The sequence below is a fragment of the Oncorhynchus clarkii genome, chromosome 19 (assembly GCF_045791955.1).
Source record: "Oncorhynchus clarkii lewisi isolate Uvic-CL-2024 chromosome 19, UVic_Ocla_1.0, whole genome shotgun sequence".
Classification (NCBI taxonomy): domain Eukaryota; kingdom Metazoa; phylum Chordata; class Actinopteri; order Salmoniformes; family Salmonidae; genus Oncorhynchus; species Oncorhynchus clarkii.
The window spans coordinates 44,842,349-44,867,623 of NC_092165.1; the positions used below are offsets into that span (position 1 = coordinate 44,842,349).

The 25,275-nt window shown below is 40.5% G+C and overlaps 3 protein-coding genes across 4 annotated transcripts; 1 reads left to right on the forward strand and 2 right to left on the reverse strand.

The window, feature by feature from the left end:
• Nucleotides 1-201: 201 nt before the first annotated feature.
• LOC139374291 (protein archease-like) lies at nucleotides 202-5,289 on the reverse strand. The gene is made up of 7 exons (XM_071115325.1): nucleotides 5,191-5,289; nucleotides 2,416-2,440; nucleotides 2,116-2,212; nucleotides 1,895-1,972; nucleotides 1,483-1,520; nucleotides 1,143-1,179; nucleotides 202-862 (listed from the first exon to the last, which is right to left on the reverse strand). The coding sequence occupies exons 1-7, from the start codon at nucleotides 5,273-5,275 to the stop codon at nucleotides 779-781; spliced, it is 444 nt and encodes a 147-aa protein (XP_070971426.1). The 5' UTR covers nucleotides 5,276-5,289; the 3' UTR covers nucleotides 202-778.
• A 1,783-nt stretch (nucleotides 5,290-7,072) lies between these two features.
• LOC139375283 (histone-binding protein RBBP4-like) lies at nucleotides 7,073-12,068 on the forward strand. Its single transcript, XM_071116905.1, has 10 exons — nucleotides 7,073-7,394; nucleotides 7,885-8,032; nucleotides 9,568-9,713; nucleotides 9,849-10,022; nucleotides 10,108-10,223; nucleotides 10,322-10,482; nucleotides 10,630-10,756; nucleotides 10,871-10,948; nucleotides 11,080-11,325; nucleotides 11,523-12,068. Exons 1-10 carry the CDS (start codon nucleotides 7,379-7,381, stop codon nucleotides 11,583-11,585), a joined length of 1,275 nt encoding a protein of 424 aa, XP_070973006.1. The 5' UTR covers nucleotides 7,073-7,378; the 3' UTR covers nucleotides 11,586-12,068.
• Nucleotides 8,521-24,930, reverse strand: LOC139375284 (syncoilin-like). 2 transcript variants are annotated; one of them, XM_071116906.1, is made up of 5 exons: nucleotides 24,735-24,930; nucleotides 15,410-15,971; nucleotides 14,686-15,096; nucleotides 14,483-14,607; nucleotides 8,521-12,331 (listed from the first exon to the last, which is right to left on the reverse strand). In XM_071116906.1, exons 1-5 carry the CDS (start codon nucleotides 24,833-24,835, stop codon nucleotides 12,286-12,288), a joined length of 1,245 nt encoding a protein of 414 aa, XP_070973007.1. In that variant the 5' UTR covers nucleotides 24,836-24,930; the 3' UTR covers nucleotides 8,521-12,285. The 2 variants fall into 2 exon arrangements, with proteins under 2 accessions (XP_070973007.1, XP_070973008.1); XM_071116907.1 differs by having other exon boundaries at nucleotides 12,087-12,331; nucleotides 14,502-14,607.
• Nucleotides 24,931-25,275: the final 345 nt, after the last annotated feature.

Below are 25,275 nucleotides of genomic sequence, written 5' to 3' on the forward strand. Positions count from 1 at the left end.
TAAGTTCTTTAAATATCTAGTAACACAATACCATTAATTGGATAACGCACTCATATAGAAAGAAGCCTGTTAAATGCCAAAATAGGCAACAACCATGTTTTACTAACCTCTCTCGAGGGTATTTTAGCATGTCGTTTACCTCACACGGTGGTGATCCCAAGCACCAGCAGACTGAAATGACTGAAAACATGCACCTTGTAGTGTGGAAAATATTTTTATTATAAAACGAATTGCTTAATTGCAAACAGATACACTTATTTAACTAAAGTATCCAAAGATTACTTGTGATTTGACTATTTACAATGAGTAGTGCCCAGCATGAATCCTTTAAGTATCTGTACCACTGAGAGGTGGCAATTGAAATGCGTAAATAAATATCAACCTGTAAAAAACACAGTACGTAATACCAAAAATATGTATTAGTCAACAAGAAGGGGTATACGTTCATGTTTAAGTTCCCTAGTAGTAGGCAAACTAGATTTATTGTGATGATTCTGTCTCGTCTTGAAAATTCAGAGATTAATTTGGGATACATAAAAATTCGAACAAAAATCTTAATTATTGGCATTCCTCAGTAAACTCTAGTCAGACGGCTAGATTAGTATGAGCAGCTATAATCAGCATGTATTAGGACCAGGTTTGCTTTCTGACGGGGAAAACATCACACTTCACAAGCTCATTATCAAAACCCATGCGGTTGCCCTTAATCCAATGTCCATTCACACAGGCATGCTCTGATAGTCCTGTTCCCGTCAGACAGCTGCTCTGTAGAAAATCCTCAGATATCGATGGCAAAGATCTCAGGCTTGTCGATGTCATGGACCTGCATGGCTGAGTAAGTGATGGCCTTCACCTCTGTCCCCTGAAGAGACAAACAGATGGTTAATTAAGTGACACTTTCAAAAACACTAAAATACAAAAACATTTGTATTCAGAAATGACTCGTCTCAATCAATGAATACAGTCATCATGTATCTTTTTTTTGTAATAGAACACAAATCTCAAAAAAACTATTTTGGCTCTACATCAGGGCATAACAGTAATTATGTCTTATGGTCAGGATAGTCAGACAGCAGACCTCTGTGTGGTCAGTTCAGGCTAGAGAATTTGAAAGATATCAGGATTATCTCCCATTTGCTTACCTGTGGATGCTTGACCAAGCTGAACTCTTCTCCCCACCTACAACAGCAGAGGAAAACTGAATGATAGGCATGGAGGGAAGCTGAGAATGAAACAGAACTCCAGGCATAGAAACTAGGGGAGGGATTAATGATAACATGCAACCCATGTCTTTCTCAGGGGTAGAAGAAAGTCAAATAACCTAAAACCAACCCACTATATACCCTCACACAGTTTAACCTAGGAGTAATGTAAGTGGCTCAAAAGAGGACCAATCACATGCGAGTGTAAATTAGTACCACCCAGTGAGCAAAAACGGTGAAAACTAAATCCTAAATCCTGTGTAACTTTAGATTAACTTACCCAATAGAGCGGATTTTAAATGTGCAAACTTTTACTTCCTAGAAGACAGAATTTATGTTAGGCAATACCTTATTATTGTAACTGCTAATTTAAATTGATAGTTGCCATGATGTCTTTTTTAAAGCGTATTACATTTGAAGCAGGAGATATTTGAGACAAACAATGGCTCGTTGGTAAATAAATTAGCTGTGAGGAGGGATACAAGATAAATGAACACTTGTGGTAAATGTAATAACATGTTACCTTCCAGTTGTAATTATGTTTCGAACCTGAAACATGTTTTTGCAATGCAATTATACAGACAGGCACCAAGAAAGCTAAATATCTATTGATGGGGGGTAGGAGAGAGAGCGAGCTCCATGAAGTCCCACTGGCTAACATGACAAATCGTTATTATGTTGAAGGCCCTTACTCTGGGAATGAAGAAAATATCTGCACTGAATTTGATTAACCAGTCATCAAGGAAGTGGAAGAGATTCTGTGTAATCACCTGGTCAAGAAATAGAGAGAAATTATAAGAATGTATTGAATGCAATGGTATTTAATACATTGACCCATAAATGAAACAATCTGCTTCATGAACTCCCCCTATGAGTATTATGCCTGTTTTTAATCCATCTGTAAATCCATCACACCTTCTGACTCCACTTCTACTGTGTCAATGTACCCAAACGTTGCCATGGCACACTGCTCAAAGGCCTCCTCCAGCGAGTCTCCCCAAGAGTGGAGCCTAGGAACATACATAAGAGTGATGACACACATGCAAGACAAAGCTGCTGAATAGGGTGAAGTTACAGATCACTGATCTAAGGTGCTCTGCATTATCAGGTAGGCTTTGTGAATTTCACAATAAAGGTGTTGCCAGTAGCCACCTTACACTGTTTAAGGGTAGTAGCAGAAGTTGCTGCGGTTCATGTAATGTAATCAACTTACTGTACATCAGCAGTGTGGTCCAAATCTAGAGAGAAACCAAATGACAATATGAGTACATAAATAACTCATGTTTTGGCGCCAATGACGTGGATGTCGACACAAACACAAACCGGCTGCGCGTTTGCACCATTGTGCATACATTTATTTTGTCCCCCTACACCAGTGCTTCTCAATTATTTTCTGTTACGCCCCTCCTAGGAAGAAGTAAACATTTCGTGCCCCCCAACTCTCCGCCGTGACTGTAAATAGAATAATTTGTCTATAAAATTGTTATAAGTACACCTCTGCATAACATTGTATCCTTATTAACATTAAGGAAAAAGAAGAAAAAAAAGAAATATAGATCAACCTACAACAAAGAATAACTTGATTAACATTGTTTTTTAGTCTGTAACAGAAAAGACTTAAACTGCATCAATTTTCCTTGAAAAAAAATAAATAATTCAAACCTTATTTAAAATGTAATTTTTTTTTTGACCATTTGATACTGAAAAATAAAATATAATCAATAAATAATAATACATTCAAATTGATCAGCAACATTAACTCAGGAGCACAATATATGAAAGACTTTGACCTATAAAACAAAAATGAATAAAACAATTTGTGCTGATATTTTAAAATCAAAATGAGGAAGTCAGGATTAATGGCTACAATGAGCACGTTTTGTAGAGCACAGCTTTTTGAAGCGGAGTTTGAAGCATGATACTGCAACTCTCAGCTCCTGCTCAATGTTTAGCTGGGACGTGTACATGGTCTTCAGTGCAGCAACAGCAGAGAAGCCAGTCTCACAAAGATAAGATGTTGCAAAAGGAAGAAGAATGCCCATGGCCCTCTGCCCTAAGAGTGGTACTGCCTCTCTACACTCAGCCAGAATTCACTCAGTGTCTGTGATGTGAACCTCAGTCTCAATGTGGAGTCAGACGTCATATCAATGAACTGGTGCTCCTCTGCAGAGCTGAAACCAGTTGGAGCTTGTGCATTGAAAGGATCTCTCACCCAGTCATATTGGGAAATGTTTTCAGGGAAGTACTTTTTAAAGAATCCCATCAGTGATGAAATATGCTCCTTAATATATGGAATCACTGAGGTGGCATCATAGTCAGTAGTGTCAACAAATTCATGCAGGTTCTCGAATGAATCAGTATTTCCTTCATCAAGTCGCCTGCCCCACATTGCAAGCTTTTGAGTGAAAGAGCTGATCTTGTCTGTGACCTGAGGGAGGTGTTTATCTTTCCCTTGAAGCTGTAGATTTAGTTCATTTAGCTTTCCAAATATGTCACTCAGGTAGGCCAGTTTTGCCAGGAAGTTCTCATCACTAAATTTTTATGCAAGGTCATACTTGTGCTCCTGCTCCGAAAACATTCTTATCTGCTCTCTGAGCTCAAAAACTCAGGACAAGACTTTTCCTCGTGACAGCCACCTTGCTTCACTGTGAAACAGCACAGCTTGATGTTCAGCTCCCAACTCCTCACAGATAGCAGAGAAGACTCTTGTTTTTAGTGGTCTGGTCTTTATAAAATTGACTACACCTACAATGTCAGTCATAACCTCACTTAATTCAGAGGAAAGGTGCCTTGATGCCTGTGCTTCTCTGTGTATAACACAGTGTGTCCACTCAGCATTAGGTGAGGCCTTCTTGATGAGTGCCCGAAGTCCCTTTCTCATCCCTGCCATGGTCTGTGCATCACTGCAAACACCAATGCAGTTCTCCCACTTTAGCCCATTCTCAGTCAGGAAGCAGTCCAGCATTTTGAATAGCTCTTCAGCTGTGGCTCTGTCTCTGACATATTTACAAAAAAGTAGATCCTCTCACAGGGAGCTTGTCATGTCAAAACGTACATAAGCGATAAACAAACGGTCTTTGTTGCTGTCAGTTGCTTCATCGAACTGTAAGGCAAAACGTTTGTCTTTGAGTTTATCTACCAGCTGTTCTTTAAGATCGTTAGCAATGTCATGTATACGTCTGGCGACAGTGTCATTGGACAGAGGGATAGTTTTTATTTTTGCAGCACTTGCGTCATCCAGCATGACAGAGACCATGTCTAATGCTGCAGGCAGTATCAGCTCCTCTGCTATAGAGTGGTTTTTTTTGCACTGAGCAATTTGGTACGCCACCTTATATGATGCTAACAGTGCTCGCTGGTTTACTGAAGCTGCATTCACAAAGCGGGACGATTGTTGGCAATATTCGGCACGTTTTCGCTGAAAAAACTCAAGCGGCTTATCAGCGTGATTGGGGTGTAATGTCTTTAAGTGATGCCTTAATTTATTTGGCTTCATGCTGTCCGCTGCCAACATTTTTAGACACAGTAAACATACCGGTCTTTCCTCGTCTCCCACCGTAGTCACATTGAAGCCAAGCGCTACATACGCTTCGTCATATTTCCTCGTCTTTCGGGAGACTTACGTTTGTCTCATTATATCCGTCTCTCTCCGCCTTTCTTTTCATCCCTGTTAAATATTTTTCCATGGTGTCTCTTAAGGGTTTGTTATCTGCACTTCATATCTCCTGCTCTGTGCTCTTCTTTCTTTTATATTTGAAACTCCCCAGGAGTGGATGTAACATCGTGTGTTCTCATGAATTCTGGATAATCATATAGTTGTCCATCATTATTCAGTAATTCAAGTGAGTGTCTCCTCCGCTAAAGATTCTCTTCCATTGTACGTTTCAACAGAAACCCATTTATGTCGGTGAACAAATCAGACTAACGTTAGCTAGCTAAAGTATAGTTCAATTAACCACCATGCATGTTCTTAACATTAGCTAGCTACACAACTCCCATTCATACTTCTTGTTGATCGCCGGGTATTTTGACTTGGTAGCTTTCTGTGACTCTGAGATCAAGCTCACGATCATTCATTGACGACTTCTTTAGTTGATTTGATCCCTAAAATACTGAAATGTTAGACTTGCAGGGCTTGAGTCGTATGCCGCGTTCATGTGCTAGTCGGAACTAAGAAACCCGACATGTCCGAGTCGCTAAAAGTGGTTGAACGCGGCATGTGTATAACTACAACTAACTAGCAGGTCGGACATTCCGAGTTTACTAGTTCAGACTAGCACTTGAATGCAGCAACATCACATCGCTGTGTAGTCACGTGGGTCGCGCGTCAGCCAGGCTACTGAAAGGTATGCTGCATTCAAAATAACTGGGAACTCAAAAAACTCAGATTTCAAGGCATTCAAGACCACTGAACTTGGAAAAAAACAGCTCCAACTGTGACAAATCGTTTTGAACATTCATCCAACTCTAAATTTCAAGTCGGAAATTGGGGCATCTTTATAGAGCGCCAACTTTCCGACCTGAAAATCACCGACGTCAGGATTTGACCTAGTTTTCCCGAGATTCCAGTTGTCTTGAAATCACCACTGTACTTGCTGTTGAAACAACATTGACCGTTTCAGGAAGTAACAAATATATCTTGCGTTTTGCGATAGTCGGATATATATAGATATACAATCTGGAATAATAAAGACATAAAATACAAAAACAAGTCTTTATTTTTCTAGATCTGGTTTGACAACAGCATTATCTGGGTTAAAAAATTACTGAGTAATGATGGACAACTATATGATTATCCAGAATTCATGAGAACACACGATGTTACATCCACTCCTGGGGAGTTTCAAATAGTTGTTAGAGCTGTCTCTTAAGGCGCTATTCTTCTTTTAGGAGAATATAGCAATATTCCAAGTGCAACTGTTGAGGATTTTGTAGCCCCAATTTAGCTAGAAGGAATTTACATTTTAAACTATTAATGTAATATATATATATATATATATATATAAGAAAACTCTGTCAATATGTTACTATTCCCTCTGCTAGAATATACAAGAATGCAGCCCTAGGACAAGTGAAATGGAGGAAAGTTTTGTTGTCTGGCAAATATTGTATATCTAATAAGATGAAAGAAGTATTACACAACTCATTCTTAGACTGTACCCTGTAAAGACCTTTATTGTACACAGATTCAAAATTGCTATTGATAACAAATGTGTATTTTGTGGTTGTGAGCCAGAGACTTTATTTTTTATCCAAATGACCCCAAATTAACTTTTATTGTTAATTTGTTTATTTTTCGTGGAAGATTCTTTATCCATAGAATGAAGTGGGCGGAGAACAAGCCCTTCTTCACATTGTTTAAGATAGAATTGAAACATTATTTTGAAATTCTCAGGAAGTGTAAAAACAAAAAAAGCAATTTCTCGACATTTAATACCACTGTATATTAGGATAAGTACTCTTGTTTGTATATTTCTGTTTTATTGTTCATAATAATACAAGTAATACAATAATAATAATAAATAAATAAAACAGTTTTGCAGTCGTCACTAGTTACCACAGCAACAGTCATAAACCCCACGCATTTCTACCATTTATTATTTTCAACCAACCCCTAACTTCAATCCTAATCTTAACCACACTGCTAACCTTATTCCTAACCTTAACCTTCAATTAAGACCAAAATGATTTTTTTGTTAGAATTTTTACGATATAGCCAATTTTGACTTTATGCTGTGGTCAGCGCAACCCGGGATCCTTGGGACCTACATACCCCTAACCTTACCATAAACCGTACCTTAATTATTTTTAAAACGTAGTGTAGGTTAGTGACGTCCCAAGGATCCCGTATAGCAATATTTTGGATGACTAGAAGGGATTTGTCATATTCACGTCGGATTTGCCTTTCGTAGCAGGTTAGGATAATTATGTTAAGGTGTTGAAAAGGCTTAGGGTTAAGGTTAGCTAAAATGCAACATTTAAAACAAATCAATTTGACAAAAGCTTCAGAATCCAGTTTTTCTTAGAAAAACGCAAATACGACGTTTTCCGGCTTAGTTGACGCTGATTGGCTATTGGATCACTACGGAGTTCCCGCCAAGGTAGTCCAGCTGCCTTGTTTGCTCTCAACAGAACCCTAAATCCTGAAAACATACTTTCGTGGTATTATCAACGCCATGGCTGATAAAGAAGGTAATTCGGTGAAACGTTACGTCACAATTTACTTCAACAAGAATAGCGCCCAGACCACTTGGGAAAACTAGCTAGCTACCAAGGTAGGCCAGGGTGGATGGACAGGTTCTCCCGGCGTATCAATTGTGAAGATACTTAATTCATTATTTTATACAAATGAGCTCGCTAGTACTAGTAGCCCACTAACGTTAGCTAGTAAGCTAAATGTAAGCTAGTTAGATACTAACTTTAGCTTTGTTCTATGTCAGAGACACAACCCCTTTTTGCGGGAGTAATGAGCTAGCTAGCTCGGTTGATCAATGCTAACACAACTGTGAAACCCTGTCAGTGTTAACGGAACGTAGCTACCTAGCTAACTTTACCGAACACTTGCTCAATGTTAATAGGGTTCCCCTTCTCAATCACACCTATATTTCCATACAATGGGTTGCTTCTAATATACTTTACATTTAAACCTCCTGTCTCACATGACTTTCATACTATTTTATAGCAGCGTTTGATGATGCTGTGGAGGAGAGGGTGATAAATGAGGAGTACAAGATATGGAAGAAGAACACACCCTTCCTCTATGACCTGGTGATGACCCACGCCCTGGAGTGGCCCAGCCTCACTGCACAGTGGCTACCCGATGTCAACAGGTGGGGTTCACTGTCTGGGCACCTTTATAGGAATACAAAGCTACAGGAGCAGTGGAAGTAGGCGTGGGGCAGGTGCGGCTGCAGCCCTTGGTTTGCGCACCTTTTGATGTTCAAATTAGTTTAATTGAATAGTAACTGAAGTCTGGAGACTGACTGTAACTCCCACATGTAGTCTTATATAATATAAATTCCTGCAGAATTATTTATTGCTGTAAAAGTATACACCCAATGGAATTATATTTTAAACGTTTTAAATTTAACTAGGCAAGTCAGTCGAACAAATTCTTATTTACAATTACAGCCTACCAGGGGACAGTGGGTTAACTGCCTTTTTCAGGGGCCATTTACTGGCCCAACGCTCTAACCACTAGCCTACCTGTCTTGGGAACAGGAATGGAGTAATTATTTATTGCAGACTCTTGAGAGAATGGAATGCGCAATAGGTTGTTTTAACCACAAAAAAAATATGTATCCAAGACAAACTGAAATCATGTTGGATTGTTTTCACAGCTTTTATTTCCTTAACCTTTGAAATGGATGTTAGTTGGACATTTTGCCAGGGAAATATGTCTGCTGTTTTAGGCTATTGCATTTTCTCCCCGGTCTCTACACATCCTCGCTCTGCGAGCAGAAATGAAAGAACTTTACTGATGTCAACTACTAGATTATTGTTGATGCATTCATTCTATCGATTAATGGCTTTCTGCTTTATTTAGTCTTCAAGGGCAACAAGTAATTACAGAAGAGAAGCTGAATGTATCTACGTATTAACAAGTTGACAAACAAATAGTCTAACAAATGTCGGAAATTATAAGCAGAAAAATATCTAAATTAGGGGTGAAAGTAAGCTGGTTCGGAGTACTGGCAAAATAAATGGTGGGGGTAAAACATGTGCCTATCACAATTAAAACAAAGATGGCAAGAAAACTAGGCTATTACACCACAATGTGTCATTACTGCCTGTCAACCACATGCAAAACATTAACAGATTTACTTAAAAATGGGTGGTATATGCTCCAAAATGGGGTGTGGTTCGACATGAACACTAAATGTTTTACTAATATACTCATCTAACCTGAGCACTAACATTTTGCCATGGCAGAGTTGACTGGACCGTGACGCTCGCAGATCACAGTGGATCAATCAATTCAGGCTGCAAGTGTGCCTAATGACGAATGCTGAATGTCATTACACATATATATATATATATATTTTTGTCATTACACTATTATATGTATTTTATTTTTTACACCCCATGTCCATTTTTTTTATGGTATCCCAGCATATCTAGCTATAATTCCCAAGAATACCAGATACTTGTGCCGATCAAAGATTAGCCTGCCTTTGCAACATTACTGGGAGTGGTAAGGTTTCTTCAGGAAGATTGTTTTCAGTCTCCATAGGTGTTGTTGCAAATAATAATCCTTGTATGTACCACATTGAGTTTCTAGCTAATGCCCCCTACTACATATGACAAAAGTGTTTATTTAAATGGACCTATTTGTTTTGTAACATATTTCTTTCTATCCTTTTAGACCTGAAGGGAAGGATTTCAGTGTACACAGGTTGGTTCTTGGCACACACACCTCAGATGAACAGAATCACCTGGTCATCGCCAGCGTGCAACTGCCTAATGATGATGCCCAGTTTGATGCCTCTCACTACGACAGTGAGAAAGGTGGTGAGGGACAATGTTTTTGCATCAATTACAACCTTTCTGCATGTTTTCAGTCTTTGGATCATTCAAAATATTTTAACTGGTGATATATGTTGGTCCTTATCCCTGTAGCTAATTTCTCTGCCTCTCTCCCTTCAGAGTTTGGAGGCTTTGGCTCAGTCAGTGGTAAGATAGAGATTGAAATCAAGATCAACCATGAGGGAGAGGTGAACAGAGCCCGCCACATGCCCCAGAACCCCTGCATCATTGCCACCAAAACCCCAACCAGCGACGTGCTCGTCTTTGACTACACCAAACATCCCTCCAAACCAGGTGGGTATTTAGAGGTTGGTCAGGAAGTCCCAGTCTTCCTTTCTCATTTATTTTGAAATAACATGCTATTACCTCTGTATTACAGATCCATCTGGAGAGTGTACCCCAGATCTGCGTTTGAGGGGACACCAGAAAGAGGGCTACGGTCTCTCCTGGAACCCCAACCTGAGTGGCTGCCTCCTCAGTGCTTCTGATGACCATGTCAGTGACTTGTCACTTGACCCAAAGCATGTGCTTGAATAGTCTTCTTCCCTCCATGTCTTTCCTCTCACCTTCCCTTGTTTCCCATCTGTCTGCAGACTATCTGTATGTGGGACATCAGTGCCGTTCCTAAGGAGGGAAAGGTTGTAGATGCAAAGACTATCTTTACTGGACACACAGCTGTAGTGGAGGACGTCTCCTGGCATCTACTGCATGAGTCACTCTTTGGATCTGTAGCTGATGACCAGAAACTCATGATGTAAGGCTCCCTGAGATGAGCAACTCCCGCAGTGGATAATGGATTTGAATAGAAAAACAATTTACTAAGCTCGTGTGACTAAAATTAGTTGCACCATCCGCATTGTTTGGTGTTGCTAATTGAACAATAACATTGTTTACTGTGCAGTTGGGACACGCGATCCAACAACACGTCCAAACCTAGCCATGCTGTGGACGCCCACACTGCAGAGGTCAACTGTCTGTCCTTCAACCCCTACAGCGAGTTCATCCTGGCCTCGGGCTCAGCAGACAAGGTAGTCTGGATCTCTTGCTGCTCTTAATTCTTCCAAGATTATCTTTCATAATGTAGTGTTGATTTAACTGGTTGTTGTGGTGGTGGTTGTAATTGATTGGTTCTCCCATTTCAGACTGTAGCCCTTTGGGACCTGAGGAACCTGAAACTGAAGCTGCATTCGTTTGAGTCTCACAAAGATGAGATCTTCCAGGTATGTTAAATCAATAAGCTGTCAATTATTCCCTATGAAGTTTGTTTTGCAAAAGCTGCATGTTTTGAACCAGATTTTGTATCTATTACTAGGCCTCTTCAAACCCATCTCACCTCCTTTCCTCCCTTTAGGTCCAGTGGTCACCTCATAATGAAACCATCCTGGCCTCCAGTGGCACAGACAGGCGACTCAATGTGTGGGACCTCAGTAAAATCGGGGAGGAGCAGTCGCCAGAGGATGCTGAGGATGGTCCACCTGAACTGCTGTTCATTCATGGCGGTCACACGGCTAAGATCTCTGACTTCTCATGGAACCCCAACGAACCCTGGGTCATCTGCTCTGTGTCCGAGGACAACATCATGCAAGTTTGGCAGATGGTGAGACCCCAGGACAGACTGGGCTCTGTCATACAGTGGGAGGCTATAGAGAATAGTTAAATGTATTCTGTTCATATTTATTCATTTCATGAGGCATAAGTAAGTTTTGAAAGCTTGGCAGAAGTGTTCTACTGTAATATGTAGAATCACAATTATTTCTAAGGAGGAGTACTAAGAATGTCTTTCTATCTTTTAAGGCTGAGAACATCTACAATGACGAGGACCCAGAGGGAGCAGCAGACACTGAGGTCCAGGCATGAGTGACATCTGTCAATCACACAACACCCCTCCCTTGATCACATCCTCAAAACAACATTCAAATGTATTTTTTTTAAATGCATAAGAGTCAGTTGTTCTTTTGCAGTTTTGTAGAGGGAAACATTAAGTGCTTGTTTCACTATCATGGCATCAAGGTTTTGCATATATTTATATAAGAAAGGATCCTACTGTTTGATATGGTTTACCAGGGGGACAAGCACCACAGTTGAGTAGGCACCCAATTATTGTTTCTTTCATGTTAAATTATGCTCATATTCTTAGAAACATGAGTCATTTAAACTAATTTCCAGTTTCATTTTATAAGAAATTGTACATAGATTTTATTCCCATGATATCTGAATTGTAGATTTCCACAATCAGCTTTCAAGCTGTATGTATATCATCCCTATGTCTGTTTTCTTTGTATGCTGCATCGGATTCCCATGTTTTGTAAGTGTATTCATAATAAAAATGTATTTACGGTAGACCTTAAATGTACAGTTAAGACAGGCTGCTCTCATAGTTGAGGTCAACTGTCATAACACCATTGTTGATGCACTAAGAGCAGATTAAGTATACCAATAGGTGACATTGGCTAAATGCACCATCAAGGATACTCACAAACACAGTAAAACATGTTTGGTCTGAGGGGTTCTGAATATTTTGTCAATTGTTCTACTTCCATTGATAAGTATGGAAAAGTTAGGACTCCCTTTCAGCAGTTGTTTCGCTCACTTCAAAACAGCCCCTGTAAAAAAAAAAAAAACAGCATGTTGAGACTCCCTCTAATATTTATTCTACATGTGTGTCTATATATACTGAACAAAAATATAAATGCAATATGCAACAATTTCAGATTTTACTGCATTAGTTAATATTAGGAAATTAGTCAATTTAAACCAATTCAGCCTTAATCTATGGATTTCACATGATTAGGCAGGTGTGCCGCCATGGATGGGCCCGCCCACTGACCCTCCCTTCAAACAATCCTACAGGTGGAGAAGTTGGATGTGGAGGTCTTGGGCTGGCGTGGTTATACGTGGTCTGCAGTTGTGAGGTCGGTTGGATGTTCTGCCAAATTCTCTAAAATGACGTTGGCGGCAGCTTGTGGTAGAGAAATTAACATATCTCTGGCAACAGCTCTGGTGGGCATTCCTGAGGTCAGCATACCAATTGCACGCTCACTCAACTTCTGTGGCATTGTGTTGTGTGACAAAACTGCAAATATTAAAGTGACCTTTTATTGTCCCAGCACAAGGGGCACCTGTGTAATGATCATGCTGTTTAATCAGGTTCTTGATATGTCACACCTGTCAGGTGGTTGGAATGTCTTGGCGAAGAGAAAGGCTCACTAACGGATGTAAACAAATTTGGGCACAACATTTTGTGCATATGGAACATTTCTGGGATTTTTTATTTCAGTTTATGAAACATGGAATCAACACTACATGTTGCGTATATATTTTTGTTCAGTGTTTAATGGCAATTGTAAGTAGTCCAGACATCAAATATTAATTTAATGTATTCAATGAAAACTGTCAGATTCTTTAGGGTCAAAATGGATGATCTCTACTTCTCATGGCCAGATACAGTGCATTCGGAAAGTATTCAGACCCCTTGATTTTTTTCCCACATTTTGTTACTTTACAGCCTTAATCTAAAATGTATTGAATTGCCCACTCACCAATCTACACACAATACCCCATTATGACAAAGCAAAAACAGATTTTTAGAAATGTATGAAAAAAAGGTGAAAGACCACAATTTATCTAAGTATTCAGACCCTTTACTCTGTACATTTGAAGCACCTTTGGCAGCGAGTACAGCCTTGAGTTTTATTGGGTATGACGCTACATGCTTGGCACACCTGTATTTGGGGAGTTTTTCCCATTCTTCTCTGCAGATCCCCTCAAGCTCTGTCAGGTTGGATGGGGAGCGTCGCTGCACAGCTATTTTCACGGTCTCTCCAGAGATGTTCGATCGGGTTGAAGTCCAGGCTTCGGTTGAGCCACTCAAGGACATTCAGAGACTTGTCCCAAAGCCACTCCTGCGTTGTCTTGGCTGTGAGCTTAGGGTATTTGTCGTGTTGGAAGGTGAACCTTCATCCCAGTCTGAGGTCCATAGCGCTCTGGAGCAGTTTTTTATCAAGGATCGCTCTGTACTTAGCTCCGTTCATCTTTCCCTCGATCCTGCGGGTGAAAAACATCACCACAGCATGTTGCTGCCACCACCTTGCTTCACCGTAGGGATGGTGCCAGGTTTCCTCTAGACGTGATGCTTTGCATTCAGGCCAAAGGGATAAATCTTGGTTTCATCAGACCAGAGAATCTTGTTTCTCATGGTCTGAGAGTCCTTTCGGTGCCTTTTGGCAAACTCAAAGCGGGCTGTCATGTGCCTTTTACTGAGGAGTGCTTCTATCTGGCCACACTACCATAAAGGCCTGATTGGTGGAGTGCTGCAGTGATGGTTGTCCTTCTGGAAGGTTCTCCCATCTTCACAGAGGAACTCTGGAACTCTGTCAGAGTGACCATCGGGTTCTTGACCAAGGCCCTTCTCCACCAATTGCTCAGGTTGGCCTGGCGGCCAGCTCTAGGAAGAGTCTTGGTGGTTCCAAACTTCTTCCATCTAAGAATGATGGAGGCCACTGTGTTCTTGGGGACCTTCAATGCAGCAGAAATGTTTTGGTACCCTTCCCCAGATCTGTGCCTTGACACAATCCTGTCTTGGAGCTCTACGGATAACTCCTTCGACCTCATGGCTTGGTTTTTGCTCTGATATGCACTGTCAACTGTGGGACCGTATCACTTTTAGAATAAGGCTGTAATGTAACAAAATGTGGAAAAAGGGATGGGGTCTGAATACTTTCCGAATGCACTGTAAGTAGCATACCACACCCTACCTGTCATAGTTCAGCTCACTCAAAAGTCCCTTCTTCAATTCTTCCAATTGTCTGTTTGCCTTTTTCTGAATGCAAAGCTCCAACTTCAGCTTCCTCATGGTCTCCTCAAGCGAGTCCACAGTCTCCTGATGAGAAGAAATTAGAACAATTACACCACACCTTTACGGGCTACAAAACAGCACATGTTCCTAATCCCCCTGTACCTTATACTGTGCCACTCTCTCCACTCTCTCCCTCTCCATCAGAGCAATCCTCTCCTCTAGACAAGCTCTCTGCAGCTCCAGCCTCTGGGTCTGCTCCTTCAGGGGCCCCAGTCTGGCCTTAAGGTCTCGGCCCACATCCCTGCTCCTTCTCAGGGTCTCCTTCCCAGCCTGCCTCCTCCGGAGGAGGGCTAGCAGGCGTGGCTCATACCAGCCTTCTAGATTCCTCATGCTGCCACTGAGGCGCTTCTGCAGGTCCAGGGATGCACGTCGGCAGTGAGTGACATCGCTCATAGCCCGGGGACGGGATGGTTGTCTGGCCCGGTCCTTTAGGGTGTTCAGCTGGTTGTGCTGGGCTTCCTGAAGCTGGGATACCTCCTCGGTAAGATTCTGGACGTGGGCCTGGAGCTCCTCCTAGGGGCAGAAAAAGCAATGACAGCGTAGTTGGCCCTCATACTAACACAAGAATGTGATTAACTCTGGATGACAGACAGCCATGAATACAGCAATAACAATTATGTGGTAGCACTCATCAACAGTATAACATGTCAACACTGAAACATTACAACAAAGGGATGACAAAGAACACACAAAAAAATAGCACAAATCACAGGAAAATGTCAACACCCCTCATACTGTTACCCCTCACTCAGTATGTTAATGGTACATTAACTGCATTCTCACAAAAGCTTATATGCAATGCTGTGGGGTTTCCACTCTACCTTACCTGTGTGATTGCAGCCTGGGCCACCTCATACTGCTGTGCAGCCAGCGCTAGCTGGCTCTGGATACAGTCCCTGGCTGTGAGAAACAGCTTACTCTTCACTTGTCCCACCTCTATTTGCAGATGAATAAACTCCAACTGGACACTGGTGAGAACTCTACGTGCCTCTAACAACTGTCCCCTCAAGGCCACAGTAGCTTGCAGCATGGGCTGCTCTAGCTGCAACAGCTCCAGTATCAATTCATCCCTTTGACTTTCTAGATGGCCCACCTTCTTGATGCACTCCTCAAAGAGCAGCCCCACACTGTCCATGTTCCCCTGCACCTGGACAAAGGTATATTCCACACACCTCTCCACGGGGCTTACTACCTCAGTGATGTGTGCTTGGGCCGCAAATCCGGCACCGTACATGCTTCTCTCATGGTGGGTTAGTGCTGCCATTAGGCTGCTCTCCACAGAATGTGCCTCCTCCATGGAGTCCTCTCCAGAGTGCAAGTTCTCTCTAGACTCAACTTCCCTCCTTCTCTGTAGATCCTCAACAGCCATTGGTGTCTCCATCACCTGTCTGAAAAGTTGAAGTAGGAGAAGAAAGGATGGGAAAGTTTGATAAGTTCAGGGGGGAACGACTGCTCCCAATGATTTCCCCCTCTCAAGGACCTCAACCACGGCCTGTTCATCTGTTGCATCAAAGCTGTGACCGAGAAACTGAGAAACAGCTTCTATCTCCAGGCCATTGGACAATCACCACTCGCCGGCCTCGGACCAGTACCCGGCCCTGAACCTTAGTCATTGTTCTAGCCGGCTACCACCCAGTAGTCTACCCTGCACCTTAGAGACTGCTGACCTACAGTGCATTCGGAAAGTATTCAGGATGAGGATAAAAAAATATATATTTTAGATTAAGGCTGTAACATAACACAATGTAAAAAATTAAAGGGGTCTGAATACGTTCCGAACGCACTGTATTGAGTCATTGAACACTCGTCACATTAATAATGTTTACATACTGTTTCACCCACTTTATATGTCTATACTGTATTCCAGTCATGGCTCATCCTATATACAGTTGAAGTCGGAAGTTTACATACACTTAGGTTGGAGTTATTAAAACTCATTTTTCAACCACTCCACAAATTTTTTGTTAACAAACTACAGTTTTGGCAAGTCGGTTAGGACATCTACTTTGTGCATGACATAAATAATTTTTCCAACAATTGTTTACAAACAGATTATTTCACTTAGAATTCACTGTATCACAAATCCAGTGGGTCAGAAGTTTACATAAACTAAGTTGACTGTGCCTTTAAACAGCTTGGAAATTTCCAGAAAATTATGTCATGGCTTTAGAAGCTTCTGATAAACTAATTGACATAATTTGAGTCAACTGGAGGTCTACCTGTGGATGTATTTCAAGGCCTACCTTCAAACTCAGTGCCTCTTTGCTTGACATCATGGAAAAATCAAAAGAAATCAGCCAAGAACTCAGAAAAAACATTGTAGACCTTCACAAGTCTGGTTCATCCTTGGGAGCAATTTCCAAACACCTAAAGGTACCACATTCATCTGTACAAACAATAGTATGCAAGTATAAACACCATGGGACCATGCAGCCGTCATACAGCTCAGGAAGGAAACACGTTCTGTCTCCTAGAGATGAACATAATTTGGTGCGAAAAGTGCAAATCAATCCCAGAACAACAGCAAAGGACCTTGTGAAGATGCTGGAGGAAACAGGTACAAAAGTATCTAGATCCACAGTAAAACGAGTCCTATATCGACATAAATTGAAAGGCCGCTCAGGAAGAAGCCACCGCTCCAAAACTGCCATAAAAAAGCCAGACTGGTTTGCAACTGCACATGGAGACAAAGATCATACTTTTTGGAGAAATGTCCTCTGGTCTGATGAAACAAAAATAGAACTGTTTGGACATTATGACCATCGTTATGTTTGGAGGAGAAAGGGGGAAGCTTGCAAGCCGAAGAACACCATCCCAAACGTGAAGCACGGGGGTGGCAGCATCATGTTGTGGGGGTGCTTTGCTGCAGGAAGGACTGATGCACCTCACAAAATAGATGGCATCATGAGGATGGAAGATTATGTAGATATATTGAAGCAACATCTCAAGACATTAGGAAGTTAATGCTTGGTCGCAAATGGGTCTTCCAAATGGACAATGACCCCAAGCATACTTCCAAAGTTGTGGCAAAATGGCTTTTGCCATTGACAACAAAGTCAAGGTATTGGAGTGGCCATCACAAAGCCCTGACCTCAATCCTATAGAAAATGTGTGGGCAGAACTGAAAAACTGTGTGCGAGCAAGGAGGCCTACAAACCTGCCTCAGTTACACCAGTTCTGTCAGGAGGAATGGGCCAAAATGCACCCCACTTATTGTGGGAAGCTTGTGGAAGGCAAACTGAAATGTTTGACCCAAGTTAAACAATTTAAAGGCAATGCTACCAAATACTAATTGAGTGTATGTAAACTTCTGACCCACTTGGAATGTGATGAAAGAAAAAAAAGCTGAAATAAATAATTCTCTCTATTCTGACATTTCACATTCTTAAAATAAAGTGATGATCCTAACTGACATAAGACATTTTTACTCGGATTAAACGTCAGGAATTGTGAAAAACTGAGTTTAAATGTATTTGGCTAAGGTGTATGTAAACTTCCGACTTCAACTGTAGAAACGTGTGTGCCTTTCCAAATCATGTCCAAATCAATTGAATTTACCACAGGTAGACTCCAATCAAGTTGTAGAAACATCTCAAGGATGATCAATGGAAACAACATGCGCCTGAGCTCAATTTCGAGTCTCATAGCAAAGGGTCTGAATACTTATGTAAATAAGGTATTTCAGTATTGTTTTTAAAAATGTATTTGTAAAAAATTCTAAAACCTGTTTTCGCTTTGTTATGATGGGGTATTGTGTGTAGCAACAACCTCTCTTTCGTATCGTCTGAGATCCCCAAAGATTGTAAAGCTGCAGCGGTCATCCCTTCTTCAAAGGGGGAGACACCCTAGACCCAAACTGTTACAGACCTATATCTATCCTACCCTGCCTTTCTAAGGTCTTCGAAAGCCAAGTTAACAAACAGATCACTGACCATTTTGAATCTCAACATACCTTCTCCGCTATGTAATCTGGTTTCAGAGCTGGTCATGAATGCACCTCAGACACGCTCAAGGTAATAAACGATATCATAACCACCATCGATAAAAGACAATACTGTGCAGCCATATTCATCGACCTGGCCAAGGCTTTCGACTCTGTCAATCACTGCATTCTTATCGGCAGCCTTGGTTTCTCAAATGACTGCCTCGCCTGGTTCACCAACTACTTCTTAGACAGAGTTCAGTGTGTCAAATCAGAGGGCCTGTTGTCCAGACCTCTGGCAGTCTCTATGGGGGTGCCACAGGGTTCAATTCTCGGACCAACTCTTTTCTCTGTATACATCAATGATGTCACTCTTGCTGTTGGTGATTCTCTGATCCACCTCTACGCAGACGACACCATTTTGTATACTGGCCCTTCTTTGGACACTGTGTTAACAAACCTCCAGACGAGCCTCAATGCCATACAACACTCCTTCCATGGCTTCCAACTGCTCTTAAATGCAAGTAAAACTAAATGCATGCTCTTCAACTCCTCTGCCCGCACCTGCCTACTCGTCTAGCATCACTACTCTGGACTAGAGGTTGACCGATTATGATTTTTCAACGCCAATACCGATTATTGTAGGACCAAAAAAAGCCGATGCCGATTAATCTGCCAATTTTTATATATATATTTGGAATAATGACAATTACAACAATACTGACTGAACACTTATTTTAAGTTAATATAATACTAAATTAAATCTATTTAGCCTCAAATAAATAAGGAAACATGTTCAATTTGGTTTAAATAATGCAAAAACACAGTGTTGGAGAAGAAAGTAAAAGTGTAATACGCTGTGCTTCACGCATTGCGAATACCTGCTGTCTGTCAAGGGGTGCGTAACTGGTGGCATGGAAGTCAAGCGCAGGAGAGCAGAACTTGGTAAATAGCCAGAGCCGTTTAATATACATAACTACCGGCATACAAAAGTAACAAAACACATGGACACAACAACCCGTATCGCACCAGTCACATAAAGCGCACGTACTTACAATAAACAAATCCCGACAAGGACATGGGGGAAACAGAGGGAACATATACAACATGTAATTAGGGAATTTAAACCAGGTGAGTGCGACAACCAGACAAAACAAATGGAACATGAAACATAGATCGATGATGGCTAGAAGACCGGTGACGTCGACCGCCGAACACCACCCGAACAAGGAGAGGAACCGACTTCGGCAGAAGTCGTGACACTGGCAAACGGAGGAAAGTGCAGTTCGAATGAATGCTTACGAGCCTGCAGCTGCCTACCACCGCTCAGTCAGACTGCTCTATCAAATATAAAATCATAGACTTAATTATAATAAAAACACAGAAATACGAGCCTTAGGTCATTAATATGGTCAAATGCGGAAACTATAATTTCGAAAACAAAACATTTATTCTTTCAGTGAAATATGGAACCGTTCCTTATTTTATCGAACCGGTGGCAACCCTAAGTCTAAATATTGTTGTTACATTGCACAACCTTCAATGTTATGTCATAATTATGTAAAATTCTGTCAAATTAATTACGGACTTTGTTAGGAAGAAATGTTCGCAACGAGCCAGGCGACACAAACTGCTGCATATACCCTGACTCTGCTTACACTGAACACAAGAGAAGTGACACAATTTCAGGCACCGCATTGACAAGCTTGTTAAACTAGTAATATCATCAACCATGTGTAGTTAATAACTAGTGATTATGTTAAGATTGATTGTTTTTTATAAGATAAGTTTAATGCTAGCTAGCAACTTACCATGGCTCCTTGCTGCCTACACTCATGTAACAGGTGTTCAGCCACGCAGGCTCCTTGTGGATTGCAATATTCCAATATAAATCGGTCATAATCGCAATATAAATCGGCCATAATCGGCATCCAAAAATGCCGATTACCGATTGTTATGAAAATTTGAAATCGGTCCTAATTAATTGGCCCTAATTAATGGACGGTTCTGACTTAGAATATGTGGACAACTACAAATACCTAGGTGTCTGGTTAGTCTGTAAACTCTCCTTCCAGACTCACATTATGCATCTCGAATCCAAAATTAAATCTAGAATCGGCTTCCTATGTCGCAACAAAGCATCCTTCACTGATGCTGCCAAACATACCCTCGTAAAACTGACTATCCTACCGATCCTTGACTTCGGCGATGTCATTCACAAAATAGCCTCCAACACTCTACTCAGCAAATTGGATGCAGTCTATCACAGTGACATCCGTTTTGTCACCAAAGCCCCATATACTACCCACCACTGCGACCTGTATGCTCTCGTTGGCTGGCCCTCGCTTCATATTCATCGCCAAACCCACTGGCTCCAGGTCATCTATAAGTCTTTGCTAGGTAAAGCTCCACCTTTTCTCAGCTCACTGGTCACCAATAGCGCACCAATACCCGTAGCACATGCTCCAGCAGGTATATTTCACTGGTCACCCCCAAAGCCAGTTCCTGCTTTGGCCACCTTTCCTTCCAGTTCTCTGCTGCCAATGACTGGAACAATCTGCAAAAATCACTGAAGCTGGAGACTCATATCTCCCTCACTAATTTTAAGCATCAGCTGTCAGAGCAACTTACAGATCATTGCACCTGTCCATAGCTCATCTGTAAATAGCCCACCCAACTACCTCATCCCCATATTGTTATTTATTTATTTTTGCTCTTTTGGAAACCCAGTATCTCTACTTACACATTCATATTCTGCACATCTATCACTCCAGTGTTTAATTGTTACATTTTAATTATTTTGCCACTATGGCCTATTTATTGCCTTACCTCCCTAATCTTACTTCATTTGCACACACTGTACTGTAGATAGACTTTTCTATTGTATTATTGACTGTTGTTTATTCCATGTGTAACTCTGTGTTGTTGTTTGTGTTGCACTGCTTTGCTTTATCTTGGCCATGTTGCAGTTGTAAATGAGAACTTGTTCTCAACTGGCCTACCTGGTTATAATAAAGTTTAAATAAAAAATAAAAAAGATTGATGAGGAAAATTATTATTATTATTATTATGTATTTAATCCATTTTAGAATATGGGCGTAACGTAACAAAATGTGGAAAAAGTAAAGGGGTCTAAATACTTTCTGAATGTACAGTGCATTCAGAATGTATTCACACCCCTAGATTTTTTCCACATTTGAGATGTTTTTGTCACTGGCCTACACACAATACTCCATAATGCCAAAGTGGAATTATGTTTTTAGATATTTTTTACAAATGAATTAAAAATGAAAATCTGAAATGTTTTGAGTCAATAAGCATTCAACCCCTTTGTTATGGCAAGCCTTAATAAGGTCAGGAGGTAACATTTGCTTAAGAAGTCACGTCACATAATATGTTGCATGGACTCACTCTGTGGGCAATAATAGTGTTCAATATTACTTTTATGACTACCTCACACATACAATTATCTGTAAGGTCCCTCAGTCGAGGCTTGAATTTCAAACACAGATCCAACCACACCGGTGTCTCGTAAATAAGGGCACCTATTGGTAGATGGGTAAACAAATATGCTTGTCATGCTTGTATGATATTTTTTTCAGATAAAAAACATTAAAGCTTGGTTCAGTCTGCTTTCCAACAGACACTGGGAGACAAGTTCACCTTGCCAAGATTACATGTAATGTTCCTGAGTGGCCTAGTTACAGTGTTGACTTAAGTCGACTTGATAATGTCTGTCTAGCAATGATGAACAACCAACTTGACAGGGCTTGAAGAATGAAAAAAAAATAGAATGTGCAAAGCTCTTAGAGACTTACCCAGAAACACTCACAGCTGTAATCACTGCCAAAGGTGATTCTAGCATGTATTGACTCAGGGGCGTGAATAGTTATGTAAATGAGATATTTCTGTATTTCATTTTCAATAAATTAGCAAACATTTATCTAAACATGTTTTCAATTTGTCATTAGGGGTTATTGTGTGTAGATGTGTGAGAAAATAAAATGTATCTAATACATTTTGAATTCAGGCTTTAACACAACAAAATGTGGAGGGGTCAAGGGGTATGAATACTTTCTGAAGGCACTGTATATTTATATGTATATATATATTTATATTCCGGTCTCTGACATTGCTCATTCTGATATTTCTTATTATCAATTTTTCTGAATTATGTGTGTATTTTTAAAATGTTATTGGTAGGTATACTGTTATAGCTAGAAACACAAGCAATAACTTCTGCAAATCTGTGTAGGTCATCAATAAAGTTTGATTTGATTGGGGATGTAAAGTTCAAGGCCGACTGAGGTACTGGAGGTAATGTTTTCAAAAAGCAGGATCCTCCATTACACTGCAGGCAGAAAATTACCCTTAACTTCTGTGTGCAATTTTAATATAATCAGTTCAAGGACATACATCTTGATTGTTGAGTGTGGATCCCACACAGATGTTCCAAAGGGATATATGCTCTAATCTGGAGCAAACCCTATTAAATAACCCTATCTCAAAACCTGAATATGAATACCTTTGCTGCAAATGTCCCATAAATCCATGCCTGTACATTTTGCCAAAATTACACAAACCTAGAACACAACAAGGCAATTATCCAGACAGACCAGTGGTTGCAGGAATAGGCCCAGTGCTAGAGCCATTGTCTTTCCTTCGTAGACTCCTTTATTAAATCTCATGGGCAAGAATTACCATCATATGTGAGAGACTCTATAAACTTCATAAGCAAGATCTCACCTATAACAGGATTAACAGAATACTGCAATTTGGTCACATTAGATGTCGAGAGTCTATATACTAGCATTCCCCATACGGGGGCTGGCAGCCCTAGCTCGCTATTTGAGAGACAGAGATACTAACGAATACCTACCAACAAACTTTATTCTAGAGCTGGCTGAATATGATTTGACATATAACTATTTCAGGTTTGATGATGACCTTTATGTGGGTATTTTTTAAGAACGTTTTGTTAACAATGAAAACGAAAATCTATTTGTATACCCACAAATATTGACCATGAAGATGGCCATACTCATTGACTAGTACCCCAGTCGGTCTTCAAGTTGAAATACTCAATGAGATGGGGCAGCACTAAGCTAACCTGCAATGTCACATCCTAGAGTAGCTCAAACATATCATGCTATCCGGGATCCTTGGGATGTCCCTACCCTAAACTCTACCCTCACCTTAACCCTTACCTAACCTTAACCCTTATTGTAATCATTTTAAATGTCAACTTCAATGGGGTAGGGACATCCCAATGATTCTGAATAGCAAGTAATCAAATTGCCCATGAAACAAGATGGCAACACGCTAAAACAACACTTCCTGATCTTCAAATGAGTCATAGGAAACATCGATGGCTTTGTCCATTCTTTTTACAGTCAATGGATACAGTCTATGGATAAGCCAGATAATTTTGTGATCCACACAGCCCAGTGAAATTGCAGGACATATTAATGGGAATAGGAACACTATCAAGGCTGACCTTCATTTATAAGATTGCACAAAAATAGACTGAAGAGTAAGATGACCCAGTCAATGTTAGAGATTTTCTTTGTTTGTGTTTTCATTCGGAGCCTCTATCTAGATATATCTAATCATCCCTTATCACTGTATATTCCTGATTGTGCCATCTGTCTATTCTTACCACTATCTGTTCTTGATATGATGACAGTGACATTCTCAGACATTGTTATATTCATGAATTGTACAGGCATGTCACAATTTTACCCATATGTATTTTCAAAGAAAACATAATCCCCTACAATCACGTTTAATCCGTTTAGTACAAGGGTTTTCAAACCTCTTTTCATGGACCCACAGCCATTCCATGTATTTGAACTGTTCCACAGCACACCTGATCCAACTTCTCAACTAATCATCAAGCCCTTCAATATGTGAATCAAGTGAACTAGTTCAGGGCTACAACAAAATGGTGAAACGTCTGGGGGTCCCCAATGAGAGGTTAGAAAACCACTGATTTAGTAAGTACATTTGAGATAAAAAAAATATTCTGAACAAGGGTTGTAAAAGTGTCACTCACCTTAAACTTCCAACATAAAAAGAAAATAAAAAAAATGTAAAAGTCATTCAGACATTGCCCAGTCAAGACACAGACCACCAAACTCAGACCAAGGATATAATAATAAAATGTTCCGTTTTTAGAATTACAGTGTTGCAAAATCACCCATCTGAAACGATTAGCATTTCAACTCACTTTCTAGACAACGATGCAGTGAAGTGTAGATAGCAACACAGACAAACAGTTTCCTCTTTAGACCACCTTTTCTGTGGAGCTGCTTGTCTAAACATAAACATATATTCTGTTTGTGTTCATAAATAAGATACGAGGGAGCGGAGAAACACTATCCTTCCCCCGAGGTAGACTTTCTCATCTCCCACATGGTAAACTGAGGTCATTCACTGTGTCAGTGAGAGAGGCCAAGACGTTATTGATGCCATTGCTGACACATATCTGGGCCAGCCTGTGCAGAGCTAGATTATATTTAGGTTTTTTATGGCCTGTCATTTATAAACAACTAAGATAGAGTCTTGATCTCATGGTGGACTCCATGCAGAGCAGTCTTAAAGAATCAGGCACCAATGGGACATTAGATGAAGAGTATTGGTTCTGAATTATCTGGTCATTGTACGTATATACTAATGTGATGTTAATGATATGAGATAACGTAATTGTCTCTAAAGAATTTTTTAATATGTCATCCAGGATAAATAATGCAATATTCTGAGAAATGTAA

Coding starts and splice junctions, on each gene's coding strand:
- LOC139375284 (XM_071116906.1), bottom strand. CDS start 24,835: ATGTTTATGTTTAGACAAGCAGCTCCACAGAAAAGGTGGTCTAAAGAG. Junction 15,097..15,409: donor CCCAGGCTGCAATCACACAG/GTAAGGTAGAGT, acceptor TTCTGCCCCTAG/GAGGAGCTCCAGGCCCACGT. Junction 12,332..14,482: donor AGTGAGCTGAACTATGACAG/GTAGGGTGTGGT, acceptor TTTTTTTTACAG/GGGCTGTTTTGAAGTGAGCG.
- LOC139375283 (XM_071116905.1), top strand. Junction 10,224..10,321: donor TCAGTGCTTCTGATGACCAT/GTCAGTGACTTG, acceptor ATCTGTCTGCAG/ACTATCTGTATGTGGGACAT. Junction 11,326..11,522: donor TCATGCAAGTTTGGCAGATG/GTGAGACCCCAG, acceptor CTATCTTTTAAG/GCTGAGAACATCTACAATGA.
- LOC139374291 (XM_071115325.1), bottom strand. CDS start 5,275: ATGATCGTGAGCTTGATCTCAGAGTCACAGAAAGCTACCAAGTCAAAA. Junction 2,213..2,415: donor GACCACACTGCTGATGTACA/GTAAGTTGATTA, acceptor GTATGTTCCTAG/GCTCCACTCTTGGGGAGACT. Junction 1,973..2,115: donor TAGAAGTGGAGTCAGAAGGT/GTGATGGATTTA, acceptor TTTCTTGACCAG/GTGATTACACAGAATCTCTT.